This window comes from Phaethon aethereus (assembly GCF_964289735.1).
Source record: "Phaethon aethereus genome assembly, chromosome: 3".
NCBI classification, from domain to species: Eukaryota; Metazoa; Chordata; class Aves; order Phaethontiformes; family Phaethontidae; genus Phaethon; species Phaethon aethereus.
Genome location: NC_138576.1, coordinates 80,699,184 through 80,713,376, shown reverse-complemented (window position 1 = coordinate 80,713,376; position 14,193 = coordinate 80,699,184). Strand labels below are relative to the sequence as shown.

The following is a 14,193-nucleotide window of genomic DNA, read 5'->3' as shown; positions in this document are numbered from 1 at the left end:
TTACAGCAAAAGCTGTCAATGGTGTTAAGAGAAATTCTTAGAATATTTGTCTTTCAAATGAAACTTCATAAATGAGTGAACTTTATTACAGGTACTTGTGCAGCCTTATAAAGGTCTTCTCATGTAACTTAAAATCCATCTTAATAGTTAAGTAAATGTCAACTGCTTGTCTTCTTTGAAGACACTTCACCTGCCACCCGAAGAGAACAAAACATTTTAAAATACCAACCAGTAAGAAATTGAAGTTATATGTTCCACTATACGCTGTTTTAAACACAACAAAAAGTAAAGAATAAAAACATATGCAAGACAGATTTGTCTTCCACAGAACACTGTAAAGTGTCAGAAGAACAGGGGCAAAAGCCCCACCAGGATAAAGAACAGTTATGAGACTTCAGTGTAAAGGAGTACCAATGGCCATGATGCCTATTTAGCACTGTATTTCTGAGTTTCCAAAAAACAAAACAGTGATGAAAGACCCATCAGGCTAAAGCTAGGATATTTCAATGTTTCAAGCAAGAAAAGCAACTTCATAAAATATTTGGCAAAAAGTAGATTTTAAAGTTAGGTTAAAAATACTCAACTTCCGTAAACAAGGAAGGACTATCATATTTAAAACCCAAGTGCTGTATCAGCAGAGGCACTGAGAAAGGTCAAGTAGGTTTCAGCCAACTACAACGACTGATGGTGAGCAAAACAGAAAGGTCTTCTACACTTAAAGGTATAAAAAAGACCTCCTATTAGCCAACGAAGATTACTGACTATTTCAAATGTAAACATAAGCATAAAATTTATGTCAGTATAAAAACTTCCTATATCAAGACAAAATATTTTCCAGAAGTGCTTTCCAGAAAACTAATTTAAATCAATTTGCTTCACAGGAAAAACTTTGTTAATGTTTCCCAAGATCAAAGCAACATTCCTCAGACTATTTTCTACATTAAATATCCACACACAAGATCAGAGAACAAGGGGAGGTGAGAGAACACTACCGCAACAGTGACTTGCAATAGTTTCCTTGGCAGGTGTGCATTCAGTTCAATAAATTCCCTAAAATATATTATATTCATAATATATCATAATACCCTTTAACTCTGAAGTAAACAGACTGATGCAAAACTATCTGCCAAATTCAGACACAATGTCTCTGCTGTAGCCCACAATTCTTTCAAACCAGCAGAAAAATGATCGTGTCAAGTCAGCAGCCTATTTAATAAGATCAATGACTGAGAATCATGAATTTCATTCATAGAACCCACAGTATGAAAATAATTGTCATAATTAAAAAATACATAGAAAGTACTTCACAGCCAAAACTGAAAATCTATTTTCAATGAGCTGTCATTAAAAAATCTATTACTTACAAAATCATTCCCCTCTGTAATAAAACTAATGTAAACTTTTACTGAAGTAAAATTAACTTTCACAGCTGAGACCCCAATTATAGCTTAATAAAGACAAGGATAAAATGTCCAGAAGTTCATTAAAAATGTCTAGAACTAAGACAAAATTGTTGAAACAATAAAAACTAAGATTAGTTCACTGTTACAAAACTACAAAAGCACCACCACTGTGTGGTTTCCTTATTACTAATTAGAACAACATTAGAGCAACATGCCAATTCCCAGCTAATTATACCACTAGAGGCTGTAAGCACAGCAAAAGTAGATACTCAGGTTACTCAAAGATACCATCAAAAACAAATCACAAAGCAACTTTAAGACCAAAGATACATCCCCATCCTTTAGAGCAACTAGAAAGTGTGGGAATAGCAGATAATAAAATCTTCCTTACTGTTTTCCAGTGGCACTTTAAGCACTGGAGAAGGGGCAGAAGAGAGCACAGTATGATGAGAGACAAAAATTTTTCCCTTTCATCATTTTAAGAAGCAATAAATCCAAGTTTATTAGACAACTAATAGCCAGAAATGTAATCCAAGACTGGACTCAAACAAACATCAAATGTTTTCAAATCTCACTATTCTCCTTCAGAACATGATGTGGACAGAAGTTTATAACCTTTAATCAGTACTGCCCATGGAACTTTTTGAGAAAGCCGTACCTCTACGAAACAGCAGTTCTATACAATTCCTTTAGAACTCCTAAAACAATTAGATTTTTACAATAAGCCAAAGTTTCACTGAAATGTTTAATCTTTTCTGATGTGTAATGAGGCTAAGCTACCACTGAAAGGCATAAGGCAACAGCATATAACACACACCTTTTATAATGGAGTTTGGACACAGCACTTTTGCCTCTGAGCAGACGCTTTTAGTACAGGGGAATCGTTTTGTGCACAAACACCACAAATTCAGGTATCCACGGGATTAACTATTAGTTTATACATCTGCAAACCATAAGCATACTTAGTGGTATATAAAACCACGGTGCCAAATACAGCATTATGTTACTGACTTTATTAATGCTTGTCTGTGTAGCAAATAATAATTTAGCCAGATTGGAAGATTTAGGTTTTAAAAACAAAAAACCTGACAAGTCACTTTAGCATTCCTGAGGCTGTTAAATTTAAAAAAAACAAAAAAAGGTAGTCACAGAACTACCAGAGTCTTTCCACTTAGTTTTAAAGCTACTGCAAGGAACAAAATCAAATATGAAGCATCAAAAGATTGTGACTTAGTAACTTCACTTACACGAGCAATACAATAATCCTTGGGATTTTCCTTCTCCAGACCATATTTTTCCAGTGCTTCAACAACTGCAAAGTCTGCAGTATCCGTAGTGGACAGCAGGATTGTCTTGTACGGTATATTTGGTTTTAAACTGTCTGCATAAATTCTCAGTGTCCCACCTGGGAAACAAAATTTAATTAACAATGCTACCAGAGAATAAAGAGACAGACATGCAGCCGTTTATTCCATTTCTAACAGAATATAAGAACAAACACCTTCATAAATCATTTAGTCAATCCACTAATACGAGAGAAATTATGTAATATCCCTGAAATACATTTGTCTCCAACATTGGTAAAAATCTCCAGTGATGCTTTCTTAATTTCTCTCAACACGACTTTTCCCTGGTGCAGCACCATTCTTAATATTACCTGAAGGTAAAATGAAACGGTGACAACGACTGGATGAAGAACTGACCTTTCCCATCTTGACAGCAGGTTTGTGCTGACCTTCAAGAATCTCTCCTCTCTTTAAAAAGCCCATTTAAGATTCCCCTCACAGGTGATGTTTTCTACACCTCTAACTCCTTCTTCACTACTCTTCCATGGATAGAATACATCATTTAAGGTTTTATCAGAGCTAACATTACTTCATTCATTCATCGCTGATGTTTATATAACCACCGTGATCTTTATCCCCACCCCTAAGAACATTAAATACTTGATCACTGACATTCACAAGATGTACCAGAACTCTTTGTGCAGACTTGAACAATCATTCCTTGCCATGTTGTATTTGTGCTACTGATTGCATTTTTACATTCAGGTCATTCAGCTTGTTCTTCGTAAAGTGAGTGACATCTACTTCAGAACACTTCCTCGCTTTGTCTGTTTAATCACTTTAATTCTGTCCTTCCTTCTTTCCTGGTTTAGCACTGTTAGCAAGATCAACGAGCATATTCTCTCCCATCAATTTGCCCATCACTGAAAGCTTTTACTTGCACTAAGTCACAGAACACACTCCTGTGGAATCACAAATTCTTCATTCAGTTAGACCATAGATAAATTAACTGTGAAATACAAAAAGCGTTGGAGAAAGCAGAAGTCAAATTTACAGGAGTTGCTGGCCTTAAAAAATACTCTCTCAGCAAAGTTTACTGTTTACAGCTTAACCAGAAGAAATCTAAGTACCTGAGTCTGGTCTGCCATCTGAACTGCGAAATTCCTGCATTCTCTTCTCTAGTTTTTGCTGACGCCGCCGTTTCATAACCACCTCAGGATTGGATATTGTGCGAGTGAAGCTGGTCTCAGGCATATCTTTGTAAACCTCAGCTGCAAGGCGAGAATTCTCACTGCCAAGTGCATTTAAATAAAAAGAAAAAATTGTCATTAATAGCTTACAATACATATATCCTCATGACTTCATGAAGAATAAAAGGGAAGAAGAATCCATACACATAAGGGCTCAATTAAGTTATTGTGAGATTGTTTCTACATGAACTTCACTTTTGCTAGAATTAACACTGTTCATGTACCCATGCCCACCTGAAACAGACAACAACCAATTTAAGTATAGATGGTTGCTAGTTTTCAAAGAAAAAAGAACCCTTCTACCTCTTAGGAAAAAAAAAAAACAAACACCAAAAGGCATTAAAGAAACTTTACGTTATATGCCTAACATTATGCTGATTTCCAAATATTGCAAATCATGTGGAAAGAGAGTTAACATGTGCTTGCAGCTCACGCTTTTTCTTTTGCTAGTGTACTTACATGCAAGTCTATTCTAATTTTAAAAAATTAAGATCAAGCTAAGTAATGGCACAGAATACTGGAAGGATCATGCTAACATCTGAAGAACACTGCAAACATCCATGCAGAGCAGCTGTACACATATGAAAAACAATCATGAACTCAAAATAAGAAAAAAGTTAATAAATAAATGTATCAAGCTGAGCAGCTGAATCCTCTATTATATATCAACCAGCCAACTAATTTCGTTCATCTCTGAGAATCTGTTACCAATTAGTAAGTTTTCATCATCCATTTTCTTTCTGGGTATGTTAAAAATCCACCATTAAAGATTTATTTTTTTCTGGTGTATTACATATGAAACCTACAGAGTCTGGTACAGAGACAAAGTTTAACTTAATGCAGACTTTTCTCAGCTTTCTAATTCTACGTACAGTTATTCATGTCTGACTGTTGTGCTCCAGTTTTCTGTACGAGGATTAATGTATGTCCTGCCTGGCCTCAATGAGTAACGTGCAACACATTCATGAGTGAGAGCAGAAGAACCTAGAAGACTGCCTATCAAAGTAAGTCTTGGAGAAAAACAAACTGATAGTCGTCAAATATAAGACACCTACACATACTAATTCTTCTGGCAAAAGACAGAACAATCAAAAACAGGGAGAGGAACAAACCCACTTGAGACTAAATGCTCAAAAAATAAACATAGTAGGGAAAGTCCACATCACAAAGAATGTGTCAATTCCTGTAGAAGAAGAAAGAGGTGGAAAAAAGCTTACTTTGTGGTTTAAGAACAAACCTTGCGGCAAAATGTACATACAAACCACAGAAATTGCCATCACATATTTTGGTTTACGATCCTATTGCACCCACGTCAACGACTTACTTTTGAAAGAAACAAGTTATTTGGTAGAGAGGGGGAATCCTTTAAAGTAAGATGTAGATTAGATGAACTGATCAAAGTTTAAAACACTTACATATCATCCCCATGAAGAAGTCTATCATCTTTATCTGATGCTTGTCGCAACGCCTCTTTTTCACGCCTCTTTTTTTCTTTTTTTTCTTTTTTTGAGAGAGTTCGTTTGAAATTCTGAATTACTCCCTCCTTTTCTTGTTTTTCAGGGCCATTACTCTGAGCCTTCTGAAATATATGAGTTTAAACCAACTTCCATCATTTTTAGTCCAATGAAAAGTTAGTATTGGTTTTAACTTTCCAGATAAATCTGATTAAGACATCATCACTAACATAAAAACAATATTCCAGACAACAATAATGCATTACACAGGGATGGGATTAATACTCTCCAGAATAACATAGAAGGCAAAAATAATTTCATATTCCAAAGCAGGTATGAACTAATTAAGCACCCTGTACTCAAGAAAACGAAGAAAGAGCAAAATTTTACTTGAAAAAGGCCTACTATCTACTTGGCTTCAAAGATTAACTGAAGGCTGCAAAACAAATTTCTGCATCCCAGTAAAAATACTTCACAATACAACACTGCACTTAATCTGTTTTCAAGACAACTGTGTTGGAGCATGAGGTAAGAATAAACTGCAGAAGAAAAAACATTCTAGAGAACATTTCCCCTATGGCGTATTTTTCCAAATTGTCCTTCCAGTGTTCTCTTCTCCAATTCCTGCTCCTTGCATACACAAGATACCTGTATCCTAAGCTCATTTGCCTTCTGTAGAGAAAATAATAGAAAATGAGAGAAAGAAGATGCAGTTTTTTGCTTGTATCGGGAAGGGAAGAACGAAGAGAAGATTGAAGATTACTTAAATCAATTAATAGTAATAGGAAGTCTGGTAGATGTGGTACAAGACATCATTAGGAAAGACATGGACCTGTTGAAGCGGGTCCAGAGGAGGGCCACAAAAATGATCAGAGGGATGGAACACCTCTCCTATGGGGACAGGCTGAGAGAGTTGGGGTTGTTCAGCCTGGAGAAGAGAAGGCTCCAGGGGAGACCTTATTGCAGTCTTTCGGTACTTAAAGGGGGCTTAGAAGAAAGCTGGGGAGAGGCTTTTTAGCAGGGGTAATGATAGGACAAGGGGTAATGGTTTTAAACTAAAAGAGGGCAGACTTAGACTAGCTGTAAGGAAGAAATGTTTCACAATGAGGGTGGTGAACCACTGGCACAGGTTGCCCAGAGAGGTGGTAGATGCCCCATCCCTGGAAATATTCCAGGTCAGGCTGGACGGGGCTCTGAGCAACCTGGTCTTGTTGAAGCTGTCCCCGCTCACTGCAGCAGGGTTGGACCTGATGACCTTTAAAAGGTCTCTTCCAATCTAAATCATTCTGTGATTCTATGATTAATTTTCTCTCCCCAACTCTAACATGGATGTACCCTCTAGTCAAAAGCATAGTGTAAATGTAAGAATCGCTCAGGTACCTATACCCAAAGCACCTTCAAAGTTAACAAGCTCTAATTCCAAGAGCAACTCAAATTTAGTGCTCAGCCCAAGATGAAAAATTTGTCTGAAGACAGCCCACACTGAACAGCATGTTTTCCATAGCTATAAGCATCCAAGTTAGATATAATATGTAATTATATGATTCCAGGAGCCAAAGCCCAATATAATTTAATGTTTCATAGATTAATATTTTAAAAAAAGGTTTTCTATGGTTGATGTTCGCATGTCCCTCCTTTTCCATTTGAAAGGAAAAAAAAAACACCACACAAACACACCAAAAAACCTCCCCAGAAGGCAACAGTCTCCCATCAGTTTTGTCAAGAAACAGAACATTACCTAAGGAGGTAACAATTTTTAGTTATTTAACTCCCTCTAGCATACCCTTTTAAAGGCTCTGCAAGAGGCCGGATTACCTCTTATGTGTTTGGTATCATATACTATTTGAGGAAATTTCTAATTCATCATATTAGAACAAAGGAAGTTTTAAGTTCTCTGGGCATTACATGCTCCAGTACTAGACAGCTACATGGATCAAAGCATCACAAACCATCTGAAAGATCACAAAAATGCTGTGTTGTGAAGATACATTTTAAGTATTTAAAAGACTTGCTCTGGATATCAAAAGTCATCATCATCAGTTGTTTTCAAGGAATTAGAAGAGTAGAAAGTATGTGTTGCTATATAAATGAGTCACATTTCAAAACTGCTGTTCCCACTAGCAAACTCCTTCTTAAAGACTCACCTTTGGAGGAAGCGTATCATTTTCATTCTTGAGAACAAATCTTCCTTCTCGATCATCTTTGTTCCAGTTTAATTGTACAACAAGAGGCTTCTCATCTACATCTAATCTTCTTTCTTCTTCAAAAAAAAAAAGCAGTAACAGTTACTTGGCACCTCAAGAGCAAAGATATTTAGAAACAAGTTATGCTCTTAAAAAAAGTTTGCTGAACAGTACACATCAGTTGATGTTTCCCTGTTAAGTATAGGGACAGAAGGCCTGGGGAGGTAGAAATGTATGTCCCCTTTACAGCAACAAGCTGAAGCGTATTCCCTCTATCTACACAAGCAAAGGTCCACATAAAGTAGTCCTGCATACCTCCTTTGTTAGAGCTGAAGTCTGGGAACACAAGATTGTCACTCAGGAGCAGAAGTTGTATCTATAGTAAAAATGCTTGAAACTTTCTCATTTCATGAGACTCATCTTCCTTATTTTAAATTTAACCACTCTGACTTTTGCCCAAGAACTACTATTCTGGAAAGACTGCACAAAGATAAATCAGATTAACAAATAATAAAAAAAAAAAATCCATTATGCACATAAACTAGGCAAAATTTAATTTAGTTTATTACACCTATTTTAAGTATATGAAAAAAAATCAGAGAGAGTGGTTAAGAAAATTAAGCAAGTTCTGCCATTTGGTCTCTCTTCTAGAAGTCAGAGACAGTATATATGAGCCACGTTTTAAACATCAGGAACTTGCTCTGCAAAACAAACCATTTCATTTTGACTACAGATACAGTGCTAGCGGATTTTTTTAAAAAACCTGAAGCAGAAAAACCACATACTATTCATTGCTTAGATTAGTGATGACACATGGACTTTTCTCTAATCCCTTATAATTCACATCAAGTCACCATTCGTAGACCAAGAAAAGTGACACATATCCCAATAAATGTCCATTATCTCAAATTAAATTACTTTCAGCCTTTCAAAAGCAGAATTTAACGTAGTAACACCACTTGTATAAGCTTCCAAAGTACAAAAAAGGAAAAGCACGACAAATCTAGTTTCTCCTATTCCTGTGTCCACCATCACATACACCACCACCTTCCAATCTGAAGCTTTCTACTGGGGTGAGGAGACACAAATGCTGTCAGCATCAAAATCCTATTTAGATACCCAAGTTCTTCCCAGTTAACATGAAAGGATCTGTTTAAGAAACATAGCGGCTTCAGACAATACTATGTTGAACTTCCCCCAATTTAGCAGTAAAGGAACATATATTATAAGGCTACCTACAAAAGGCCCACAACAAAGAACAACTGAGGATGTACTCTTAAGTGCTCCAATTTAACACTCCCATTTTCCCGTTACAAATTTAGTTCTTACCTACTAGTCCTAAAAACAGCAGTTGCCTCCTAAATGTCAACAAATTAACAGAGTGTCAAGAATAGCATTTAATAGATCACAATCAAAACTTACATAAACTGTAGGCCTGATATGCATACCTACATTTTGAAACACCACTCCCCCCCATACGATTAGTAGTAATGTACTTAGGAACAAAAACCCCAAGTCTTATGTGGTTCAGAAGCTAAGGACAAACCTAAAGATATTTTGGCTGGGCGTAGATAGGAAGGTGGTGTGGATTCAGGAAAGACTTCATGAATAAATACCAACCTCCACTGACATGCACCTCATAAAGCGAGTATTTAGGGGACGACAACATTCGCATGTCCGGTCGAAACTTCTCTGCAAGAGTTTCAATCACATCTTGAGTTGTGGCAGTACTAGAGACACGGATACATTTTGTTGCAAAATTTCCAGCTGCTTTGTCTTGAAAGTAGAATCTCATTACTCCATGAAACTCCAGATCCTGTAAAGAAATAAAAATACAAATCTGACTGCTGGCTAACAGTTATAAGGTTCAGAGTTCTTTTACTATTTATTAGTTACAAACATACGATGAAAATATAAGACACTCAAATACTGCACTGGTTTTCAAATTTTGAAGACCGTAGAATTTACTAACTAGGACACAACAAACTTTAAAAAACAAGGATATTTGGTAAAAAGAAATTAAAACCTCTCTATTAGTGGAAATATTTAAAACTTGAATCTTTTAAGTATTCAAATTTGCAGCTATTATCAGGTTTACCTGAAGGCGGGTTAATAAAAACTGTTTTTTTTAAACTCAGAAATGCATCTTGAGACTGGTCTCAATATATTTTGTTACCAACAGCTGGCCCCTGTATCCCAAGTCTGTAAAAGTACAGGTTAAATATGCTCAAGGAACAGCAATGTGTCTCAAAGAGAACACTTTCTGTCACAGCAGTCCTAAGCATCATCTTTTCTCTCCTCTTTCCTCCCTTCCATGTGTTCCTCTGTCTTATGCTGGCATCTGTTTGTCCCAGAAACAGCCTGTTCAGGAAGATGAAACATTTGATTTATTTTATATTTTCAGAAAGGCTAGTCTTTGGTACAGGTCCCTAAACACTCTAGGAGGCAAGAAAAGCTCCAGTACCAACACAAGGTGAAATGGAGGGGAGAGAAGGACTGGCAACTGTTAACCAGGTGGCTACACCACAGCTACAACACCAATCTGTCCACATCCTCAAATATTTCCCTTAGCCATCCACTCCAGCCTACCAAACAGCAGGAGGATACTGTCTTCTCATGGAACTCCACTACTAGTCTGAACACCAACTCCAAATTCAAATTTTAGCTCCCCAGTGGTCTCCACCTGGCCAACTCTTGCCCCTTGCATAAATCCCAGAACTCAAGGCACCCTGCACTCAGGGGGAAATCAGGAAGACTCAAATGCTCTAGCTGACATTGACAAGTTTACTGTACAGTTTAATAATCATTGCTCTTGTCTTCACTTTCTAGAGGCTCTGAAATAAATATATCCTCAAGTGTTGAGTACAGCAGTAGATTTCATGCTAAGCACGGCCCTTTCTAGTACTAGCACCTGATCACACAAAACACATCACAATGTTTCTTTGAACAACAAAGAACCTGAGATAATTAAATCCAGCTGGTGGCCGGTCACAAGCGGTGTTCCCCAGGGCTCGGTTCTGAGGCTGGTCTTGTTCAATGTCTTTATTGATGACCTGGATGAGGGAATCAAGTGCTCCCTCACTAAGTTTGCAGATGACACCAAGTTGGGTGGGAGTGTTGATCTGCTGGGAGTAGGAGGACTCTGCAGAGGGATCTGGACAGGCTGGATCGATGGGCCGAGGTCAACTGTATGAAGTTTAATAAGGCCAAGTGCCAGGTCCTGCACTTCGGTCACAACAACCTCATGCAATGATACAGGCTTGGGGAAGAGTAGCTGGAGAGCTGCCCAGTGGAAAAGGACCTGGGGGTGCTGGTTGACAGCTGGCTGAACATGAGCCGGCAGTGTGCCCAGGTGGCCAAGGCGGCCAACAGCATCCTGGCCTGTATCAGCAATAGTGTGGCCAGCAGGAGTAGGGAAGTGATTATGCCCCTGTACTCGGCACTGGTGAGGCCGCAGCTCAAATACTGTGTTCAGTTTTGGGCCCCTCACTACAAGAAGGATGTTGAGGTGCTGGAGCGTGTCCAGAGAAGGGCAACGAAGCTGTTGAAGGGTCTGGAGCACATGTCTTATGATGAGCGGCTGAGGGAACTGGGGTTGTTCAGTCTGGAGAAGAGGAGGCTGAGGGGAGACCTTATCGCTCTCTACAATTACCTGAAAGGGGGTTGTGGTGAGGTGGGTGTTGGTCTCTTCTCCCAAGTTAACTAGCAATAAGACGAGAGGAAACGGCCTCAATTAGGTTTAGAGGTTTAGATTGGATATTAGGATTAAAATTTCTTCACCAAGAGAGTGGTCAAGCATTGGAGCAGGCTGCCCAGGGAGGTGGTGGAGTCACCATCTCTGGAAGTGTTCAAAAAAAGGTGTGGATGTGGCACTTCGGGACATGGTTTAGGGGGCATGGAGTTGATGATCTCAAAGGTCCTTTCCAACCTTAACGATTCTGTGCGATTCTGATTCTGTGTGATTTATTGAAGCTACTCTATCATTCAGAAGACCTTCACAAAAGAAAAAAAAAAATTTAAAAAGTGTTATAGCCTACACCAAGACAAACATCTCGGACATCTAGATACACACAGAAGCAAGCACTGTTCTTCCCAGGGCGCTCCCAAGACCACACCAACAGAGCGGTCAAATGCAAATGTATCATGGACCTAAAAAATGGCCAACTTTGTTTTATTCTGTTATCCTAACCATTTATAGAATTACTCTTTCTGAGCCTAAATTGGTGCTCCCACAGAACTATCTATTGTAATCCCAAACTACGTGTACCATCCTGCAAGGAGTTACAGGTTCCACATGCCTCATTTCAGCTTCACTGACACCTCCTCATCCACTGTAGACTTAGCTGCAATTATTCAAAGACGGGTCTCGATTCTTCTACCCTGAATATTTTTGTAACAGCTACTACTCACCTCTGAAAAGCATGCTATCCACTTCATTTCTTGTCTCCAATTATCTATCTCTAATTATTAAATAATTATCCACTTGAGGACTTACCTCTCTCATGCAGAAGGCTACCAAATGACTTGTGGAAATTCTACCTACCATAGCAAATTGGAACTTCCTTACATGTATTCTTGCTATCTCCTTTAGCGAGCTCCAAAAGGTTTGAGGCACAACTTCTCTTCACAAAGCTCTGTTGACCTTTCCACAATCTATTCTAATTACCATGTATCCATGAATTCTGTATGTTAATGTAGTGTCTAATCAGCACAGACAACATCCCGAGTAAACTTCCTTTTAATACTGGCTTTACACTGCATTTATATCCAACGACCTAAAGGTGTCTAGCTAACGGAGTCATTACATATCACTTAGTAAAACTACTTCATCCCTCTCTTTCTATAGAGTTACTGAATGAACACTGTCTGGTTCTAGCAATTTGTTTATGTTGTCTATTTGTTCTCTAAACCCTTAACAAATGCTGACTTGACAGTGTTCCTCTGATGAGTTACCCATAAAAGGTTCCTGGCAGGGCAGGGCAACCTTTCCAAGATCTTCCGCAATGGACACAGATGCAAAGCGAACTTTTTCTGCTATTGCCTTATCTTCTGAAAACTTTTTTTATAAAGTGATGATCCCATGACCCTTGTGTTAGGTTTGCTGCTACTAATGTGCTGAAAGGCAATTATTAAAGACTTTTTAAGATTTATTACTCAAATACTTCTGTTCTATCTCATGCTTTTATACTCTACTAGCCAGGTTTTATATCCTTACACTTTTCCTCACTTGGATACTACTTCAGCTTTCTAATAGCTATCTTTGCCTGATGTTCAGCCATGCCAGCTTCCTTTCACACTTCCCTTGATAGCTGGCATGCTTTTGGTCTGTACCGCCAGCATGGCATCTTTAATTCTCAGCAGATGGTAAGTACTTTGCTACTAGCTGCCTCTTTTAGCTTTAAGAAGCTTCCCTAGTGAGCTATGCTGTATTTCCAATTGGGTTGGAAAATTCTGTAGCTCCTGCAACAAAAGTGAATCTAAGCATGTTATGATCTCTAGTACCGAAAGCATTCTTCGCAGGTAACATTTTGAGCCACACCCCACATGCTCTTTTGGATGAAGTTAAATGATTGCCTCTTCTGTAAGTACTCCTTAACCATGATGCTTCACTAAAAAGCCACCGCTATTTTTATAACCAGCTTAAGGTTCTGATCCACTTGTTTGATGGTTGCAAAAGACGACACATGAGTTTTTTGCAGAAGTGTCATGAAGCATAATCATATCGTGTCTATAACATTTCTTTCCCTTTATACAAGGTTTTCCCCACCACCATCTCAAGGTACTCTGTGGCAAGAATTAAGAGAGAAAATGAACACACTGCACATCTCTTTTCAGGCATTACGTATTGGCTGAGTTCCTATACACAGATAAAGTTGCAGATATTTTTAAATTATTTTATTTTAAAGGAGAGGAGATTACTTCAATGAGGACACATTCCACTGTCCATTAGCCATGTTTTTAATCCTATAGATATTTTTAATTCCCTACAACAACAGAGCAGAGATTCAAGAGCAAGGGAGTGCAACATAGATCTATTCAGAGAAGATCGAGAAAACAATTCAGGAATCTCTCTAAATAATGAACAACCCATGGTAGTTTAAAGTTTTACTGTCAAAATTTACTTCTATTTCCAAGCACTAACAAAGCAGAGAGGTTACAAAACTGCATTCTGAATACTCAAAATACGATGTTGGTATAAAGCAAGTTTTGTTTTCCTTTTAGAAAATTAGTAATGTATTCCTCTGAAGAATCATCACTTGAATTTTGTTTCATTGCTTTGACAACCTGGATATGAAAACAACCGAATGCATCGACCGCTGGCTGTCCGCTTCCCCCCATCTTCTTCTGTGGTGGCTTCTCAAGCTGCGTCCTCACAGTCCATGCCCCCCTCCCCACTCAATTTTAGAAAGTTTTCCATTAAAAAAAAAACAAACAACAAAACACCACTACGCAACTGTATCATAATGCTCTATCACTTCCCAATATAAAGCTCTATTTAGTTTAATGTTTCATTTCCACTAAGTTCCAAACAGTTCCTTTGGGCATTGCTAGATAAAGTATTACAGTATTTAAAGAAAAGTGTTCGGGGATATGGAAGTAGCTGGCTTCACATTTCA

General features: G+C 38.1%; 1 protein-coding gene across 2 annotated transcripts in view; it reads right to left on the bottom strand.

The window, feature by feature from the left end:
* AFDN (afadin, adherens junction formation factor) overlaps positions 1–14,193 on the bottom strand; it is a gene marked incomplete at both ends in the record, with an annotated part of 129,797 nt that overhangs the window by 82,503 nt on the left and 33,101 nt on the right. The window contains 5 exons of one of the 2 annotated variants that reach the window (XM_081998203.1): positions 2,651–2,808; positions 3,820–3,980; positions 5,355–5,518; positions 7,538–7,653; positions 9,197–9,392. In XM_081998203.1, coding sequence (XP_081854329.1) covers positions 2,651–2,808; positions 3,820–3,980; positions 5,355–5,518; positions 7,538–7,653; positions 9,197–9,392 — 795 coding nt within the window. Of the gene's footprint in view, positions 1–2,650; positions 2,809–3,819; positions 3,981–5,354; positions 5,519–7,537; positions 7,654–9,196; positions 9,393–14,193 lie in introns of those variants that run through there. The other variant, XM_081998204.1, reaches the window with a different exon arrangement.